At 37.6% G+C, this 19,818-nt stretch overlaps 1 protein-coding gene and 1 long non-coding RNA gene across 3 annotated transcripts in view; one reads left to right on the top strand and one right to left on the bottom strand.

Annotated features, from left to right (window-relative positions):
- The window catches only part of LOC140662948 (uncharacterized), a 37,800-nt gene that overhangs the window by 4,294 nt on the left and 13,688 nt on the right, over positions 1-19,818 (bottom strand). The gene's annotated exons all lie outside the window — the stretch shown is intronic.
- Positions 849-19,723, top strand: Flz (transmembrane serine protease filzig). 2 transcript variants are annotated; one of them, XM_072886694.1, is made up of 8 exons: positions 849-1,394; positions 8,414-8,501; positions 12,761-15,165; positions 15,766-16,219; positions 16,384-16,573; positions 16,845-17,110; positions 17,391-17,545; positions 18,282-19,723. In XM_072886694.1, exons 1-8 carry the CDS (start codon positions 1,383-1,385, stop codon positions 18,441-18,443), a joined length of 3,732 nt encoding a protein of 1,243 aa, XP_072742795.1. In that variant the 5' UTR covers positions 849-1,382; the 3' UTR covers positions 18,444-19,723. The 2 variants fall into 2 exon arrangements, with proteins under 2 accessions (XP_072742795.1, XP_072742797.1); XM_072886696.1 differs by lacking the exon at positions 849-1,394 and adding an exon at positions 6,475-6,561.

Genomic DNA, 19,818 nt, shown 5'->3' with positions numbered 1-19,818 from the left:
ATCATTATTCCATAAGAGTATTAATTCAGATCAACAGAACAAATATTATGACTAGACATCTGACGCGTTAGAGAAATGTATTTTTTTGAAAAATGTCCAGACGTAAAATTTATTTAATCGTTTCTACGAGCAAGCGTATTCAATTAGATAAATAGCTGGGAGGATAGATTTTTACTCACAGATCGAACTTATAATCAATTTTTTTAATAATACTTGATAAAATTTCTCTCTAAAAACTAAAGTTAATTTACGTTAATTATTCTACTCTTTTACTACTCTTGTGATGAAACGCGAATTTTTAATAACCAGCAGCAATCGTTAATGCAACATAGAAACAGATAATCCATGCAATTTTATCAGCTGACGATTTATGCTTTCGTCACATTTATATTCGAGCGATTCTCATCAGGCGATTTCATCAAAGGCTCTTTCTTTCCTCGAGATGAATATCGACGAAGAGAGATGGATTGCATCTCATTTTCACGATGGTATCGCGAGGCGTTTCCTGAATGGGCAGACAGAACCTGGAGCGACCAAGAGCGGCCGCTGGATGAGTAGGACAGTGTGTCGCCGTCCTGCACGTTGGACCCCGTTCTTCTCCACGTGACCCGGCTACTGACCTACTTTGGTTTCTCCTGATTCCCTCTCTTTCTCCTCTCGGTCCCCTTCTCCCCATTCCACCTGTCCCCTCGACGGCCCCTGTCCACCACGGAGCGGTTATCCCTTCCTCCTCCTCGACCGGGCTTCCGTCGAACACGGCATTGCCTCCACCATAAACGACCTCCACCATCGAGGATCGGCCACCACCACCGATCCTCGTCGAAGGCGCCGCTTATGACTTAGCCATGCGACTCCAGCAGCACATGCCGTGGCACCAGACAGATACCATCCCGTTGGCTGGCCGGATGGACAATCGTGCGGTACAGATTGGTGCGAGCGCGTAAGAGTCACAGAGAAGAGATCTCCAGGTTAGACGATCGGTTTCGCCGACGAGCCGCGCGACAATCAAGTTCTGGTATCGTCGATATGACCGACGATCGACGATAGTGCAATAACGCGCGCGCGATAAAAGAAGCTGGATAATCACGAGATCGGTATCGGTTCGTAATTCGATCATTTGCGGATATAGCGTATGATTCGAGTCGACCGGCGACGAGACGAGGGCAAGTTCAGTGAAGAAGTGCGGACGACGATCAGTGATCTCGAGGAGAGAAGCCCCGCGAAAGGGACCATCTGACTCACCCGACACGACAAGGCCAAGGTCGCGTTTCTTCTCTCGTGGAAGGAAGCAGACCGGAAGAGCGGACCTGTCGTCTGCCGGAATTAAAACGACGTTATGAGACGCGCTTAACGGGCCCTCTCGACGTTGCATCTAAAGGTTAATGCGCTGCACGGTAAGTGGCTCGGCCCTTAAGGGGTTGTTTGATCGATGATGCGACTGGTGGAATGGACGTGAGGTAATTTCCCTCATGTGCCGACACGGAGAATCCGTGTGTTGTTCCGTCTTCATGATGTATTACATATCTGACCCGGGAACTTTTAACGCACACTTTTGCATTTAGCAAGATGTGAATTACAAATTTGAGTTATTTATCTTTATATATAAGTAATCAAGCAGGAATAAATCATTTAAATTTAAATAGAAAAATACTTTCTATGAGAATATTTAATATGTATTTGTGTTAAAAGTTATAAAGATATTCTAGATTATTTTTAATTTATTGTCGTGCATCATATTTTAATTATTCTGAATGTAATTTTTAAATTAATTTCAATTATACAAATATATGTATCGTGTATCTTCCAGAGATATATAAGATATTTTTCTAAAAAGTTTTTCATCTAATTGCAACTTTTAATTGCATCATTTACATATCGTTAGCGTATAATTTAGAAAATAAATTTGTGATCGAAATTATTTAATAATATTTAATTATGTTCGGTTTAATAAATTAGGTTATTATTTGAAAATTTAAACAGACGTTTATTAAAGATATAGGCAATTGTAATCAATATTTTATGCGATTTTATAATTTGAATTTTTAAACAAAAATTAATTAATCCAGATATTATATATTTAGAATTCAAATGTGATAAATGTATCATAATAAAATACATTTCTCATACATTTTAAATAAAATTAATATATTTATGAAAACACAGTGTATAAAGAAAACATGATTCTCTATGCATCAGTTGGCCGATTCGTTCTAATCTCGTGGGAGAAAGTGCGACACGAGGTCAATGGCGAGATTCAATATCGATAAATCGCGCACGCACACAACAACCGAATTACGTATTTATCGAACAAACAATGAGAGTCGTGATGGGAGAATTAGCATAATGGCGCGGACGATAATCGGATCGTGGGGAGACGGTCAACGTTTTAGAACAAAGCATTCCAATACAAGAACAACACACGTGAAAGACGATCGCATCGATAGCAGGCTCCGTTGCATTTCTTATCTTCTCTTTTCCTCTCTTTCTCAGCTCGCGAGCGTATCCTTCGGCCCTTCGTAATTTTTTCTCGTCCACGCATCGTTAAACATGCCCGACAAGCAGGACGCCGAAAGTCGCAGGCAGATCAAATCGATGACGCAAGTAACAGGTATCGTCAACCTGACAACTCGTTGCACGGACCTGCCCTCGTTCGCCGGCAGACGAGACGCGCCGACCGTGAAGCCGCGCACCTTGAGAAATCGGCATCGCGCGAATTAAAGTGCACGCAGCAACCGTCACGCATGCTACGAACTGGCGAATCTTAATAAATACAGCGTGTGCCGTAAATAACACAGTTATGTTTAATAGAAAAAAAAAGAATTATCAAGCTGATAGGAAAGCAGTAAAGGATACTCGGTGTGTTGCTATTTTTTGCACTAGTTCCTACTTTTCAAGCTCTATCCTCTTCTTGTTATTATATTCTTTTTTTTTTTACAGATTCTTTAGAATTCTCTAAAAAAATATTGAAAGATCCAGAAATCGCAGAGAAAAGTAAAGGGACAATTTGACGAAAATAATCAAAATCGATGTGTGTAAGATATTTTCACTTTTAGACGCTTCCGTGTAATTCTGCTACTGTCTGGCGAGAAACTCAACAGGCGAAAGATCTCTCACGTTGACCCCTAACAGCTTCTAACGCACACATCCTTTACGCACGTGCACACATCCGATGCGTGCCTAAGGTATGTGGCGACGGGTCGTAACGGTTGTCGACGCTTCGACAGTTCGTTGTCGCTCTTTCCAATCATGTAGGCTCATTTGTGCATTTAACGCTTTTACGTCACGCTTTTTATCGGTTCGGCCAGTAGGAGAAAACTCATAACACATGGCGTTTTTTTAAGATTATTTCAACGAAAGTAGAAATCCTTTGACAGATTTTACGACGAAAATACTAAGATATTACACGCATCTACATTCATAACATATTCTCTTAGCTTTCGTATTTCAAATATTTTAAAACTATCTCTTCCTATCTCTCTTGAGTCTAAGATTGGCTCTATAATATCAAATTAATGTCACAAATGCATACGAAAAGAGGGAAAAAAGGAAAAAGACTCTTAAATAACTACGTTTAACAAATTATCTTTAGTTTAGAAATACCAAAAATGTGTGGAGTTATATATAAATAGATTTCAAACAAATTGCAAGAATTGAAATTGTTCTTTGACACGTTTTTTTAATAATTAGAAATATCTATATTTAATTATCCGGTTCCCCTTATACAAAGTTTAATTAAAAACAGAATCTTCGCAACAGAATTGTGCTAATAAATCATATGTAAATGGTAATATATAAATAATCTTTCTCGCGATCAATGTTGGCATAGTAACAATATTAAAAATGTATTAATGTCACTTTCGATGTTTCATAGGATGTGCTATAAAATGAACCAAATGAGCCTTTTGTATTGAGCACAGGAGGAACCGAAAAGTTTCGCACGAACGATCACTCAAAATATGTGTCTTAAGCGTTCGAGTGAAAGCAGAGATCGTCTGCAATCGCATCCTCGTCCTAAGTCTAATTTCGCGCGAAAAGTCTCCTCGTGGACTTCTATGTTCCATTCGAACAGCACGGATCTCCTACTTTCTCGGATTATTGCGCTAATCACCGTTGACTCGATAATCGACGCTCATGCGAAGAGAAAATAGAGGCCAAAGATGTTCCGACCTGTTGGATTAATTTGAATCGCGCTTGTCCGCGAGAAGTGAATCGCGGAAACGAGGTTGAGAGAAAAAAAAAAAAAAAACCCGCGTGCGAAAATTTCTTTTTAGATCTCGTACAAATATATACATAAAAATGATTAAAAGAGCTGAATTTTAAATATGTATGTATACACATATGTGATTGTTAGCCTCTGACGTGAGATTTTAAATTGACACTTGAATGTACATTTTGGTGTCATCAATCATCTATATGCTCGTATGATCGATCGCCATTAGCATCGTCAATCGTTGAGGATCTTCGCGAGGATCCGCGACAGATTGTCGAGGACGAGGAAGTTACTGTCGAGACAATTGGGTCACCCAGATCCAATAATCAAGACACGTCGAACTGAGCTTTCTCCTGAGGTCCAGTATACGTGTATATATAATGCGTGCACGCACACACGCATCACGCTACCGTGCATCTGGTATTGATGGACGGCCAACGAACGCGGAAGAATTCCTTCGATTCTTTTGACCTCGCTCGAGGGTCGAGATTGGCGTAGGATCTTTCCTGGCAAGGGTCCTCGCGGTGAGCGTGGGATCTCGTCGTGTTTTTCTCGCGTTTTTCCGGCTCGCCGAGAGAGAAAGAGAGAGAATTCCGCCATGTGCAACTACTTCGCCGAAGGTAAAGCACGTCGAGAGGCGACTCGAGTTTGCCAAGTTTGATCATCGCGGTAGATAGTCCGGAAAATAACGTTTGCGGGAACGTAATGTCGGTTTCACAGTTGGCGGCGATCAATAAATATAGAAATAAAAATATAAAGACGAGAAACCTATAATATTGATAAAATTTTACGATATGAAAAAAAGAAAAAAAATAACGTTAAAAATAAAAGTGCGATACGAATTTTCCTGCTGATTAATATAAACATAAACGGTGGTGAACGGAAAAACGTTACGCGAAAACGGAACACTTGCAACGAAAGTGACTTCACATGCCGTGCTTAGGGCGAACGAAAGGATGCATCTCTGTTAACAGCGCAACGTGTCGGTGTAACACACATTCTCACGACGTAATCCATGTGATGTGTGTGCAACTATTACGCGACACAACGGCGTTATCGTGATTCCGTCGACCCTGAATCAAAGTAACTGTGCATAATGAAGCGGTGAACGTTAATGCTGTACTTAAGTAGAGTGATTTACGATTATAAATTATATTAATAGTTGTAGGAACTTTTCTTTTATGTAATCATTTTGGCTTGTAAATTTTTAACGTACGAAAGTAAAGTAGAATATATTATATTTATGATATCATTATATAATATATTATATTATATCATTCTCTTTATCTCTAGAATTTTTACTTCCACTCTGCTAATTTATCGTTAAATCACCGTCATAAATATTCTTCAATTATTAATTTATTTCGAAGCATATATTTTAAATGCCAAGTGGTATTTATTAATATTTAAAATACGAATACGTAATGTAATTCCGGTACATTTAATTTAATTAACATAATATCCTTGCGTTTAATAAGATTAGCATAATTATGATACATTTAATCAGCATTATATAAATTTACCGAACGCTCTGTAGTTTTAGGTTAACAAGCGAGAGAGAATGAAACAACAGTTCGTTTTAACGGATCGCATTAAAAATCAGAGCGGCACGAACGGGCCATTTATATACAAAATCATTATCATTGCTTACGTCCAAGCGATTATTCGACAATCAAACCATCACTATTTCAATTCCGCAACTATACCACCGTTGTAGAAGTCGAATTTAATAAAAGTTAATTTTAATCTCGCACCTTCGCCTTCCGATCATTATTTTTAATTTTGCAATAAATAAAATTTAAGAAATTCCAAGGACTTGGAGGAAAGAGAATTTCAAAATTTTTAAATCCATCAGCCATTTAAATAAATGATGATAGCGATAGTCAATATATGTAGTCAGGGTAAATTTAATGGGTAAATAAGGCCGCAGTGAGAATGGAACAGAACGGTGGTGAATTAGTAAACTGGGTTACCAGTGCCTTGGTGAACCTGTGCGTTAAAGAGCGACCAGTTGGCCGTTCATTCTCGTCTCTTCGCTTCTCTTCGTTCTCCATTCTCCTCGTCTCGTTCTCATCGAGACCTCCCCGTCGAAGATATTCCGGCGTTTACCTTCAGGTTCCACCGATATCTCGTCCCCGTTCCTTCGACTCGCCTTCGCGACTATCGTATACATACGGGCCCGTGTGACTGACTGTAACGGGATTCCACAAGGTACACGCATGCACAGCCCAGCTCGTTGTCCAGTGCTCGCGACGCGTGTGTGAGCGTGAACCTTCCTCCCAAGTGGAAGAGATATGTGCATAGGTCCAGGGCAATGTGCCTCCTTATTTTGTACGATTCGCGTGTGAAAGGTGCGTGCATCAGTGCTTGGTGGAATTTTCGACGAATTTTCGAAGATAGACCTCGATAAAAGCGAGGAAGCGAAAGATACATTCCATTCTTTTGTGTTCGATACCTATTGTTTTGTCTTTATTTTACTTATTTCTGTTTCTCATTTCTCATTCGTTCATTTCTTTCTTTTTCAATTTCGTAATATGTCTAGATTAAATTAACTACGGATTTATATTTTTATAATTTATAATAGCATACGCGAGAGACCTTTTTTGACCTTTCGTTTTTTGCACATATTATTAATAAAGATACTCTCGCGGTTAGGTTTACATTTATTACTGACGTTTTTCTTCCTGTATAAACGTACACCTACGTGCGCACTTAGGAAAGAAGCATCGATTCACATTTGTGAAATATTGGTTCATCCGTAGTAACCATTAATCAACCGTTGTATTCGCCTCTGCTTGTGAATTAATAATTATAAATTCAAATGACAAAGTGTACGAACCAAACGTAATAAAACAATATTCTATAATTGTCTATAGTATTATAAATTATTGTTCATAAATCATACATACCTATAATATTTTTTTTGAATTGTATCTTGTTATGTCAAAAATATAACTTTGGTTTACAATTTCACTTGACTGCTTCATTCTTATTTTCCGTTTTAATATAATAATTAATATATAATTATATATTAGTAATTTATGATATTATATTTAAAATATTAATAATAATATATCAATATAACTTGACATATTAAAGTATTATATAATTAATAAAATAATAATAATTAATACAATATTTTATAACAGTAATGTAATATTTATATACTATTCAACTTATTAATTCATTTTTTGAAGGATAGGTTGCTTACAATCTTCTCAAACTGAATGATAAATATTATTTACATATATACATATGTGTGTGTTTGTAGAAAGAGAGAGAGAGAGAGAGAGAGAGAGAGAGAGAGAGAGAGAGAGAGAGAGAGATTGGCACAGAATTTAAGTAGTTATCACCTCGTAAGAAAAGATTGACTAAAAGAACATGTGTAGTAGAAACTCATTATATTACAACTTCCAGTTTTTCATATACATGTGAGAGATATTTCTGTACCGTTACAAAGGACAAATATGTACATTGATCTGGTAACGAGAAGTCTAGGAAGTTACAGTTGCTGAACGATTACCGTATGGAATTGAACTTAAAAAGATGAAAGCTCTATTCAATTCAATGAAAAAGTTGTCTTTATAAATTGCTAATACTCAATGCAAAAGAAAAGAAGCGCGAAAATGATGAAATAAATATTTATTAATATTTTATAGCACAACGTGTACATGTATGTACGTGTGTGCTTTATATATATATAAATATAATATTTTATATTATAATATATTTTATATTATTACAAGAGTGAAGAATATAATTTTGGTTGAAACAATAAAATATAAATTATTTTTTGATCGTTTCAATTAATTAATGTGTAATATATATTATAAGAAAATTTATGTCCACGAGGAAAAAGTTGCAATTTTCTATTTTTTTCATAAATATATATACATATATAAATACACACACACACATATCTTTTGCGTCATCTTTTATCGTCTCAAAGTCGAGTTTAAAACTGAAAGGTACTTTAAGATCGTCGTTGAACTGGTACCAAGGGCCGCCTTTATAAATAAATTAACGTTGACTTAAAGCAGAGCTCTCTTTAAGTATAAAAAAAATTTTTTAATGCTGTGCCTGGTTCATATTTTATAATGTAATCATTTTTTAATATAATTATTTTGTAAATGTAAATTATTTATAACAGAAATATGTTTTAAATTAATTATTTTATTTAATTAATTAATTAATATTTTACAGATGGCTATTGGGAAAAGTGTTTGTCTATTGTTCACCTTCCTTACTTTGACATGCGTCTTTTCTCATCCCTGGACGCCACAAAATGAAGGTAATTACTGTAATTGGTATCATTTATATTATACATTATTTACATTTTCTAACTTTTTGCTAAGCAAATATTTTTTAATATTTTATTATGCTAAAAAATATGATATATAGAACAGAATAAGCTTAAACATTTAATGTGAAAATAAAATATAATTCATATATTTTGTATATATTTTCCTATTTTTTTAAGTATAATTTCTTCCCAATAGAATCTGTGGCTTTTAGAATGTTATAGAGAGAAAATAGTAGATATGAGAAGTGTAGAATAAAACTCGAACGTAAAACAAACTTGAATTTCTACTTTTACAAATTGTTCTCGCTAATATGTATTCTTGTTAATATGCATGCCAGTGCGCGCGGTTCGTGCCGCAAAATGATACGTTAAAGTCAGTAGTCATTACTGACACCAAATTCTACTTTCCGTCCTTCTTTGAGGAAAATGAACCACAAAGAGATGTCGTATAGAAGGAAGCTTTTCGCCATTTTATTCCAGTCGCGCGTTAGACATACGGACGAAGTGAAATTCGATTTTCTGCCGAGCTGCGCGAATATCGATGTCTCTCGCATGCTGCTTTCGGTTCCTTCTGGCGAGCGCGAGAGGAAGGTCAAGGGTCGCCGGAGAAAAGCAACGTTGGTTTCATGATTTAGCGAGTCTTTACGTTTTTTATGAGTTTTTAAAACAGCAAATATTGACACCGAATTCTACTTAAGGTGTGAACACCTCTCCGCGAGAGTCGCGGGAGAAATATTCCCGAGAGTCCGCTTCTATCGATGAGAGGCACGAAAACTTTTAAGATACATATTTAAAAATGACAGGCAATATCATTTCAAATTTATAGATATTTCAAAACAGGACTAATATTTAAAATGTCGTTGACGCATTTACGGAAAATAAATTTCAATATGCGAAAATTATTTAAATAAAGACGACGATAGAGGTACATATTTAACACAATAAACAAATAAATTAAATTTTCCAATTAAAGTTGAATTTATACACCGAAAAATAACAAACTTTTCTTTCTTTACTAATTTAAAACCAAATTTAAAACTTTGTTGAATATTAATTTTATTTATTTTATTTACTTTAATCTTATTTAATTGAAAATATTTAATTATAAATCGAAAATTCATTTTTAAAATATGGAATTTATATTTAATTATAATATTTAATATATCAAAGAATATGTAAAGAAACTTGCAAACTGAAATTTTGCACAAAATCTTTAAAGAGAGAATTTATCTCAAATTTGTCACAAAACTTACTACTGTGAGAAATGGTAGTTTTAGAACACTTTATATAATAAATTGACGAATTCGAAAATGTCGTCTCTGTTGGAACACATCGAATTTTTAACGTCATAAATCTAACAATAAAAAAGGATCGTTTTCTCGATTCGATATTTTTGAAATTATTCTTGCGGCAGCCGGTGCATACCGAATATGCAATCGCATTTAAATGCACATTAGCGTATGTATACATACATACGACAGCTTTGCCCTATATATCAGAAATTCACCTTTCTCCACTTTCGCGTGTTGATTTATGTCAAGAGAATTTGCGACGCGCATGACATTCGAGATGTGTGACATTTTCAGTTCTATAATAATTCAATTCTATAATATTTATCGCATATCTCGTTGTACGTTTGTTACATCGAACTTTATATAGCAAAATCTACATCAAAAGTCAAACACATTCTCTGTGCACGAGCTCAAAACTTTATTGTGCTCACGTAGAATTGAAATATCTAATATAAAATGCAGAATAACAAATCCTTTTAGTCATAAGAACTTTTGAAAAATACTGCTATTATTCTCACTGCTTTCACCTTATCCGTTTCAAAGCACATCTCTCTTGTACTTTACCAGCACAGAAATATGCGTACCGTGGGAAATGCTTAGAGAAGCAGAAAGTTCGACATCACAGGGGATTAATTATTATTGCTAGTTGTCCCCTATGTATATTTTACTCGATGCGGAACTTTAGTAGAATAAATGGAAAACCGGTTAACATCCAACAGAAAGTTGCACGTCATTTTTATCGTCATTTTAATGTTAAATATGCTTTTTATAAAATATCCATTTTCACGCGCAATCTGATTATTAATCGAGATCAATAAACTATTATTTTAGTATCTTTTCTTCGGAAAAGTATTTTAATATTCTTCTCTTCATTTACATAATCCGAATAAATCTACACGAAGCAGTATGGATCTTGGGTGAAATGCTTTCGATTAAAATTAATAATTCACGAATTCGCTGCAAAGGGGATTTTGGGTTGATCGTGCATCTTTAATGCGGCGTTTCCCGTTTTAAACGGGATTCTATTATACATGAAATCGACAACGAGTGTTTAATGAGTTACGTCACGCGGCTTGCGATGATTAATCGAGCACCACGCACTTTATACGCTTTCATAAAGATTGCGCATACTGTCCACTATAAGTGGCGCGCCTTACGTGCTCCACAATGACATATAATTGCGCTTCCACAAGCGAATCACGTAGCCAACCCATATTTCGCGACATCGTGCACAATCCCGCGGTTAATCTAAATTGCAAATTGCCCACTTTTTTCTCCGTCGCATAGAAAAGAAAGTTGAATAGCCTGCGGTCCCGCGGCAAACGCTACGAAAAATGAGCAAAGTTCTTTTGCGCAAGAACATATTTTTCTCATCTCCAAACCACGACGTGCAAAGACGATGTGAGTTTAACCCTTCAAGCTTCTAATCAGAATTCAAATTTGTCCATTATATGCATACTGGAAGTCTAATTTGCATTTATTATCACATATTGTCGTCACATATACTTCTTGTTTTAATATTACAAATAGCTTAACAATATTTTATTATTTTGCATATGTGTTATAAAATTATAATTTCATACATATTATATTATCGTTATTTCTTAATTACTGCATTACGTTTATTTTATATGTGGTTTTCCTTATCTGTTAATTGAAATATTGAAAAGGCATCTAGAAAGTATCTAGTAGACGAAAAATTAGGACGTTTTTCAAACGACTTTACGGCGGATTTTATATTCTCTGGATATGTGGTATTTAGAAACGACGAGGGAATGCGATATACTGATGATGATAAATACGACATGTGGATTGGTAAGATGCGAGAACCCGCGCATAGGAAAAATCTGGAACGTCGGCCATGAAGATCCAGACAAGCATCGCGGACAGATCGCGGAGTAGGTCATTATATATCGGCGGTGTGTAGAATGCACGTGTAGCAAAGCCTACATGCTTGCTCGTCTATGCTTTGGTCAGCTAAGCGTAACCGGAAAAGATAACCGCGTACAAGCACAACACACACGGACGTGAGAAGCGGGCGGTGTATTTCGATGTTTTTTCTCGCCGTATTAACTCGATATCATCGATGATTCATATTTTCTCTCGCGTGTGAGAGAGAGGCAGAAGGAAGGATATTATCGTCAACGATGTTACAAATGAAAGAAGCTATAAAGATTAAATTTGTTGAAGGAACAGGCTTCAGTTTCTATTTTTTTTTTTTTTTTTCTTACAAACAAGTTAGCGAGCGTCTATAGGTACGCGAAAAATTCACTTGTACCGTTTTTGTTTCGTTCGACAAGATAAATGACGCGTTCGTGTATTTTTGGCTGAGACAAAAAACGATTATTTAACTTCTCTCCGCTACGGATACATATCGAACTCAATAAATCTTCGATACGATAGCCTTCGATTTCTCTTCGAGGGTAAGCTGAAATTGGGGCAGTGTTTCGAACGTGAATGCGATGCTCTTCCACAACCCAAATACCAAACGGAGCGGTCTTCGGGAGTAGCTTTTTTATGTCACGCGACGCCATGTGTGCCCGAGGAATGATTCATTTTAGAAAAATTCTTCTTTTTTTTTATCGCTCCTAAAAATTCTCTGATATCACATACGCGTTATAAATATACTCAAACTTTTATCCAATCGGGCAAACTTCTCTTCATCTAACACTCAATAAATTTTTTAAGCCTTTCTCAATCTTTTAAAGATCAAAATGTTTTGAAATGCGTTTTTTACATAGCTTTCTTGTACGCATCTTGATTTACTGATGCAAGAAATATCAAGTTTTGTCTCAATTAAGTTATATTATATTTTTCCTTTTTTTTTCTTTACCTAATATAAACGTAATGTGTAAATATAATTTAAATATAAGATAAATACAAGTTTTAAATTAAAACAGAGAAAGGAAAATTGTGTATTCTGCGATCTAATCTTTTATTCGGATTATTTTCCAGGCAGAAAGCTATTTGGCGGCTATACGATAGTGCCAAAGGCGTGCCGGCCGTCATTGCCGTCGCGTATCAAATCGAACGGCCCGGCGATATGCATGTTCAATTACGAATGCAATCGGCGTAATGGCGAGGTCGTCGGCGCTTGTATGGACGGCTTCCTCTTCGGTGCGTGCTGCCAATTGCCCCCGAAGAGCTCGACGAATGACAACGGCGAGCCGCCCGGCATCGAGGGGCTTCTTCCTCTACACCAGCTCGATCATGTACCCGACATACCCATTTTGTTGAATCCAGACGGTACGCCGATCGGCATGTTTATTCCGCCGAGCGGTGAGCCTACGAAGATCGACGACAGACCGATGAGTGTCTCGAGTTATCAGGATGACACTACATACACGAAAATCTCCAGTTCGAATCAGGACTCTTTGTCAAAGCTACCGTTGCCCGGTACGGGAAACAATGCCGAAAAGACGCAGATAGTCGAGCAAGCGGACGTTAGTCACCTGGCTGAAAAATTCCCGGTTCTTCTGGGCCAGCAAAATATCATTGATGACTTGAGATTGCCGGAATTGTTGACACATTCGGATTCCAATAATGATATCCAAGATCATCAGGACCAATCAGCAGTAAATCCGGTCACTACGTTGCTGAGTCCGGATCAGATTCTGCAAATAGCGGACCCGGTCGATCAGCTTCCGTCGCTCTTCTCTCACGGACTGAGTCAGAACAATCACAGCTATCCGGAGACGATATTGTTGAATGAGAACGGCACGATACTCGATGAAACGAACAATCCGGACGAGATCTTCCGACCGTCCACTGAAACGTCGATCGACGAAAGGATCACGCAGAGTGAAAGTACATCGGATATCTGGATCAAGTTTCCGGAACACTCTGCTCCTTCCACGATGGAATTGACGTCTACATCTCAGATTCCAAAGTCGACGATATCCGTGATGCCGAAGACACCGATGGTGACTCAGATGTATACCAACACGCAGAAACTTACGAGCGATATACTTAGTACGCAACTGACGGAAAACGCATTCGAGAAAGTAAACACGGTTGACAAGATATCTACGAAAGAAGCGACGAATCCGATGAACCTCGAAGCTACCACACCGATGACACTCTCTAGCATAAAAGAAGATCTAGTGAAGGTGCCGACGATTACATACGACCTGCCATCAGGCAACAAGAAGAAGGATGATGTTCTCGATAAAGAAGAGATTGCTATCAATCACATAATCTCCATTCTGAACGATACCACGCCAAAATCAGAAGTCTCGATGACCGTTCCAGCTGCAAATTCCTCGCCGGTTTGGGTGAGCATCGACGAGACCTCGAAACCCTCTCACGTGAAGGTCAGTTCTACGAACTATCGACCTACCACACCCGCACCCTCGACATTCCCATATGCTTACTACAAACCCAGCTCCTTTCAACCTTCCAAACTCTCCTCGGCGTACTACAACTACGAGCTCATTCCTACCGAGACAACTTATACGTCACAGTATTCCACCTCCAGCCCATATGTCTCGCGTCCGTCCTCGCAAACTACCTATTCTGGCGGTTCCAGCAGCAGTTTCACCGGCAGTCGACCTACAACAAACCCTCCGGCGCCGACAGTGATAGTTCTCGGTCCACTCGGTACCGAGTATAGCACGAAAACCACTCAGAAACCTGTTACAAGGAAGCCTACGGGCGCAACCATCAAACCGATTTCAACCCCGATTAAAACCACGCCTCTCAGACCTACGTTAGTCAATACAAAAAAACCCAGCGTGTCCACGACCATAACCCATAACATAAACACCGTCATCTCCAATACCGCTACGAACAACGTAGTATCCAGCAGCTACATCAGCGTCAATCTAAAGGACGGCACCAGCGCGGCGCCGATAGTGGACGTCAGCACCGAGGCAGTCATTACGAAACCTGGGAGCACGAAACAGCGGCCAAGCACGAAGAAGCCAGTGATATGGACTACCGTGTCCTCTTGGTCGAACAAGCCGGTGTTCAATCTGAAACCGTCAACGCCCAGCTTCAGCTGGTCGGTCGAGAATCTAACGCCAGTCAGTACCCTGATATTCAAGGATACGACGAACGACGATATCGAATACATCAAGGGTACCACGACGACTGCACCGTGCGACGACGAGACCGCGGCGCCGGACGACCTTATCAACTTCCCGCCAGTGCGGAATCCGAATCTCAACATCTCCGTGTCGATCTCGCAGCAGGAGAAACCAACGATCGTCGAGATATACAACAAGACGGGGTATCAGGATATTGAACTGATTAGCGAAAACGATATCCCAACGCCTACGTTCCTCGAAGACGCTGTACTGACGGATAAAGTGGATGCTTTCGTCAACAAGCTTGTTGAGTCGCTCCAGGGTAACTTCCAGGTAACGATGAGAGATAACTTGTTTACCTGCGAGAATTTTATTCGCTGTTTGACGAAGTTCCGCATTGCTTCGGGTTTTACAAAACAGTCCAACCTTCAACGCTTAAAGCACTAATTTTTTTATCTCTCTTTTTATATCTTTCTCTTTTTCTCATTTAATAAACACAATTTGCATAAAAGTCTCATTATTTATATACACAGAAATTGAAACATTAAGAGTTTACTTGTTACTTTAAAATTTTTTATATATTATTTTATTTAATTATATTATTAAAATTTAATTAAATATTATATGTTATTTAATTATATAATTTGTTATTTCTTTTTATAAATTCCTGCTTTTTGAAATTATTATGCATTTTATACATTTTATCATTTAAATTTTAAATTTAATATTGTATTTATATTATATTTTCAACAAATATTTCTTTTTATATGCACATGAACAATTATGTAATTAAATATGATACAAATTACTATATAATATTTTAGATACAGAGAGTATGAAAAGTAACGATGCAAAAAAATAAATGAATATATTATTACTAACAATGTAAACGTATCAGAGTTTTTATCAAATTTTTTTCCTAATTGTTTTTAGAACCTGAAAGACGTGGTCTATAGTGGAAATGGCACTACGGCAGCCACGGTAACACCTTCTAACGTAACAAAAAGACCGATTAATGGAACCATTACGACAAAGAGACCGACACGAAAACCTACGACCAAACCGTCATCTTTATCGGCAACGACAAGTCCGACAAAGAGGCCACCGTCGACCACGAAGAGGCCCACTCGTACCACCCAGAAACCGTCTTCCGAGAAACCAACGCGTCCCACCAAAGTGACCACCTCAAGGCCCAAACCAGCTACGTCACAGAACATTACGACCAAGAGACCTCAAGCAACGACGAAGCGCCCGAAACCGACTAGAAAACCCACAACTGTACTGCCCAGCACCACGGAGACGATTCCGCCAGAAGATCAGAATCTGATCTCGTCGAGCACGAGCGAGAGCAGCGACGCGGAAACCAACCAGCCAGAATTTCGGACTCGTAAGTGAGCACTCAACAAGTTCGAAAAATTTCTACAAAAATCCAAATCACTATTATTTTCTTTAATTTCTAAATCTGCAATTCTGTATCTTGAAAATGTAATAAATTTTATTAGCATATGATTGCAATCGATATATGTAACGATTTATCGTATTGTCGTACAGGATGTGGCATAAGGCCTCTAGTCTCAAGAGTGGGAAAGATAGTCGGCGGAAAGGGCGCGCAATTTGGGGAATGGCCGTGGCAGGTCTTGGTTCGCGAGGCGACCTGGCTCGGTCTGTTCACGAAAAACAAGTGCGGAGGTGTCCTTATCACTGACAAATATGTGATCACAGCAGCTCATTGTCAACCAGGGTAAGTCGTACAAAACTCCACGAAAATTGGTGAAACAAGACAAATACAATTAATTCGTATTTATTTATAAATACATCGCATTAATTGTTTAATGCGAAAGAATTATAATTATATATTTTCATATTATATTTTCTTATTATATATATTGTTATATTTTTTTTTCTGTTTAAAACGATTAAATGAACGTGCAAATTTATAACGAAAGTGATATTAAATTAATGTCAAACGACGAAGATTCAAATATGGCAAATATTTGTTATCTTGCTCGCAGTTTCCTGGCTTCCCTGGTCGCGGTGTTTGGTGAGTTTGACATTTCGGGCGAGTTGGAATCGAAGCGCAGCATAACGAAGAACGTTCGCCGCGTCATCGTGAATCGCGGTTACGATCCGGCGACATTCGAGAATGATCTGGCGCTTCTCGAGCTGGAGTCACCGGTGCAGTTTGACGATCACATCGTGCCGATTTGCATGCCCGAAGACGGCATCGACTTTACCGGACGGATGGCGACGGTTACGGGCTGGGGCCGGCTAAAATACAGTGAGTATCGATTTTGGTGGTGTCCGATTTACAAATTGCAAGCACTAACGCGCGCGCGTGCATATATGCATGCGAGTCATGCGGCAAATTTCCCGCAAGACTAGAAAGTACAAAATGGAACAGGTTACCGTGACGAGAGCGGAGTAAAACAACTTTCACGATGACTCTCGCGTGGCCTCCTACGCGCCCGAATTCTGCTCGCGATTCTGTTACGACTTTCCTTTCTCGCGATTCTCAATTCACCATCAACCCCACTAACGGTATCGGTTACGTTCGACAGATGGTGGCGTGCCATCGGTGCTGCAAGAGGTCCAGGTGCCCATAATGGAAAATGCCGTTTGCCAGGAGATGTTTCAAACGGGTGGACATTCGAAATTGATTTTGGAAAGCTTTCTCTGCGCCGGATACGCGAACGGTCAGAAGGATTCCTGCGAGGTAATCCTAGCGGGATTTTATCTCGCTTTTCATTGTACTCTATCTATATTAACACCATTCCAGTCATTAGCGGCATCTCTTTCATCTCACGGTAGATAACACGATTACTTGTCGATTGCATGTGTCCGCATAACATATGTTTTCATTTATAATCTACCATTTACTTGTTTATAAAAATCTTTTTATTTTTTTCTTATTATTTTATACAGCAAAATGTCAAACACATTTTAATTCTGAATTTTTATCGTTCTACTACTTTTTTATCCTAAATAATACGTGTACTATATCAATTATGGAAATTCCACATCAATATTTTCATTTAATTACTTATTTATTTTTTATTTCATTTATTTTTATTATTATTTTATTGTTTTTTATTTTTTTAAAGCGGATTTTTTATTATTTTAACGATTAATTCTTATTCCTTTTTATTCTTAACTATCGATACTACAATAAATAATTATCGATTTTATTATGGAAACTTCATATCACAATATTCTCAGTTAATTACTTCAAATTTTTAATTTTTAATTTTATTTATTTTTACTTATATTTTATTCTAGCTATTTTATTTTTTGAAGTGGATTTCTTTAATATTTTGAAGGTTAATTTTTATTCTTTCTGTCTACACTAACTATCGATATACTATAATAAATAATTATCTTCCATCCTGTAATATTAATGCAAAATAAGTTGCAAACAAACAATCTAGATAGCGGTTAATGATCTTGCTCAGGGTGACAGCGGCGGCCCGCTGGTGATGGAACGACCGGACGGCAGATGGTTTCTGGTTGGAACCGTTTCTCACGGTATAAAATGCGCGTCTCCCTATCTACCGGGTGTGTACATGAGGACGACCTACTTCAAGCCCTGGCTGCACAGCATTACTGGAGTTTGAGTTGAAAACTCTGCAATTATCATCGCGTCCTCGTGTGATTACGTGTATGAACGGCACCCGATGCCATTCTGTATAAATGTACAAAGGAAGCCTAATTTATTTCCCTTCGAAATAGAGCGTACGAAGCTCAATGAAGTAATACACCCGCGGAAGTAACTGGACTTGAAATATTGGAGTGCTATCTCGAAATCTGCATAATAACGAGATGCTGTCTCTCCTACATATATTATATATTTTTCATTAGCGCGCAACGGAAGTAATACTTGTAGAAGTATCGTATTATTTTGAGCAAGATTTATTGTGCAAGTAGCACAAGAGAGAGAGAGAGAGAGAGAGAGAGAGAGAGAGAAAGAGGCAAGAAGACTACACACACAAATCTCGAGTTATATAAATTTCGATATAGCATTCCGTGCAAAACTGTCCGCGGCGAGACACTACTTCTCGGCGCACGATTAGCGTCCGACGTTGCATTTATGCGTATCAATGTTTAAACTCGTCCTTATGTGTCTGTACTTCCAGAGTATTCGCGCAGTCGGCTTTGAAGCAGATTCAAAATATCCAAAATATCGACAATTCTGAACCGTTATTACTTTCGGAGCGATAACATTGTATATTTATTTGATATTCCTTTTACGATCGAAGAAACGAATGCAAATAATTTATGATTCACGTCAATCTTCAATATAGCGTAGCTCCTTTTGCTAATGAATTCAGAGGTGACTTTTTCTCAACAGAAATATTGGCTCGTTAAAGAAATTCTTAATATTTAATAATTCCTAATTTAGATGTTATTTCATCTTGAACGCAACAGCAGTTTCATTAAGAAAAAATTGACTTCAAGTAGTAGACCGAGTTGACACCTATGAAAAAATCTCATCATTACGAGTGCAAATTTTAAAATATCTTGCATGTATCATTGCACGACGCACGAATAAATTTTAAGCTGTACGTCCCATATGTATTTCTCTTCATGTTTCACATTTCTGTCAGAAAAACATATCTGTTTCGTGAATATCCGTCAGCCGGCTCCGCGATACATAAGTACATAAAGACGAGCTACATGCCTTATTTATTTCGTTGTTAGATGTTATTTATTAAATACATTTTTATACGATAATAACATGTGTGATTGTTTTATTTATCACCAACTCCGAATATATAAAAGATGTGGTCGGGGATATTTTGATACCACGATGCCATGCATATAGGTACGTCGTAATCTTCCTCGAAAAAGGTGATTCTACCATTAAAAATAGCAGCAAGTATTTTCTAAATCGATCGGACCTTTAATATCCTCATTATTATGAAGTATGAATAACGTCATCGCGGTGATAACGTCATTTCTCAGAATTTTTTTTATCGCTTGTAGTTTGAA

This window comes from Anoplolepis gracilipes, chromosome 2 (genome assembly GCF_047496725.1).
Source record: "Anoplolepis gracilipes chromosome 2, ASM4749672v1, whole genome shotgun sequence".
In the NCBI taxonomy this organism is placed as follows: domain Eukaryota; kingdom Metazoa; phylum Arthropoda; class Insecta; order Hymenoptera; family Formicidae; genus Anoplolepis; species Anoplolepis gracilipes.
Note: the sequence above shows the minus strand (reverse complement) of the source record. Positions and strands in the feature narration are given on the sequence as shown.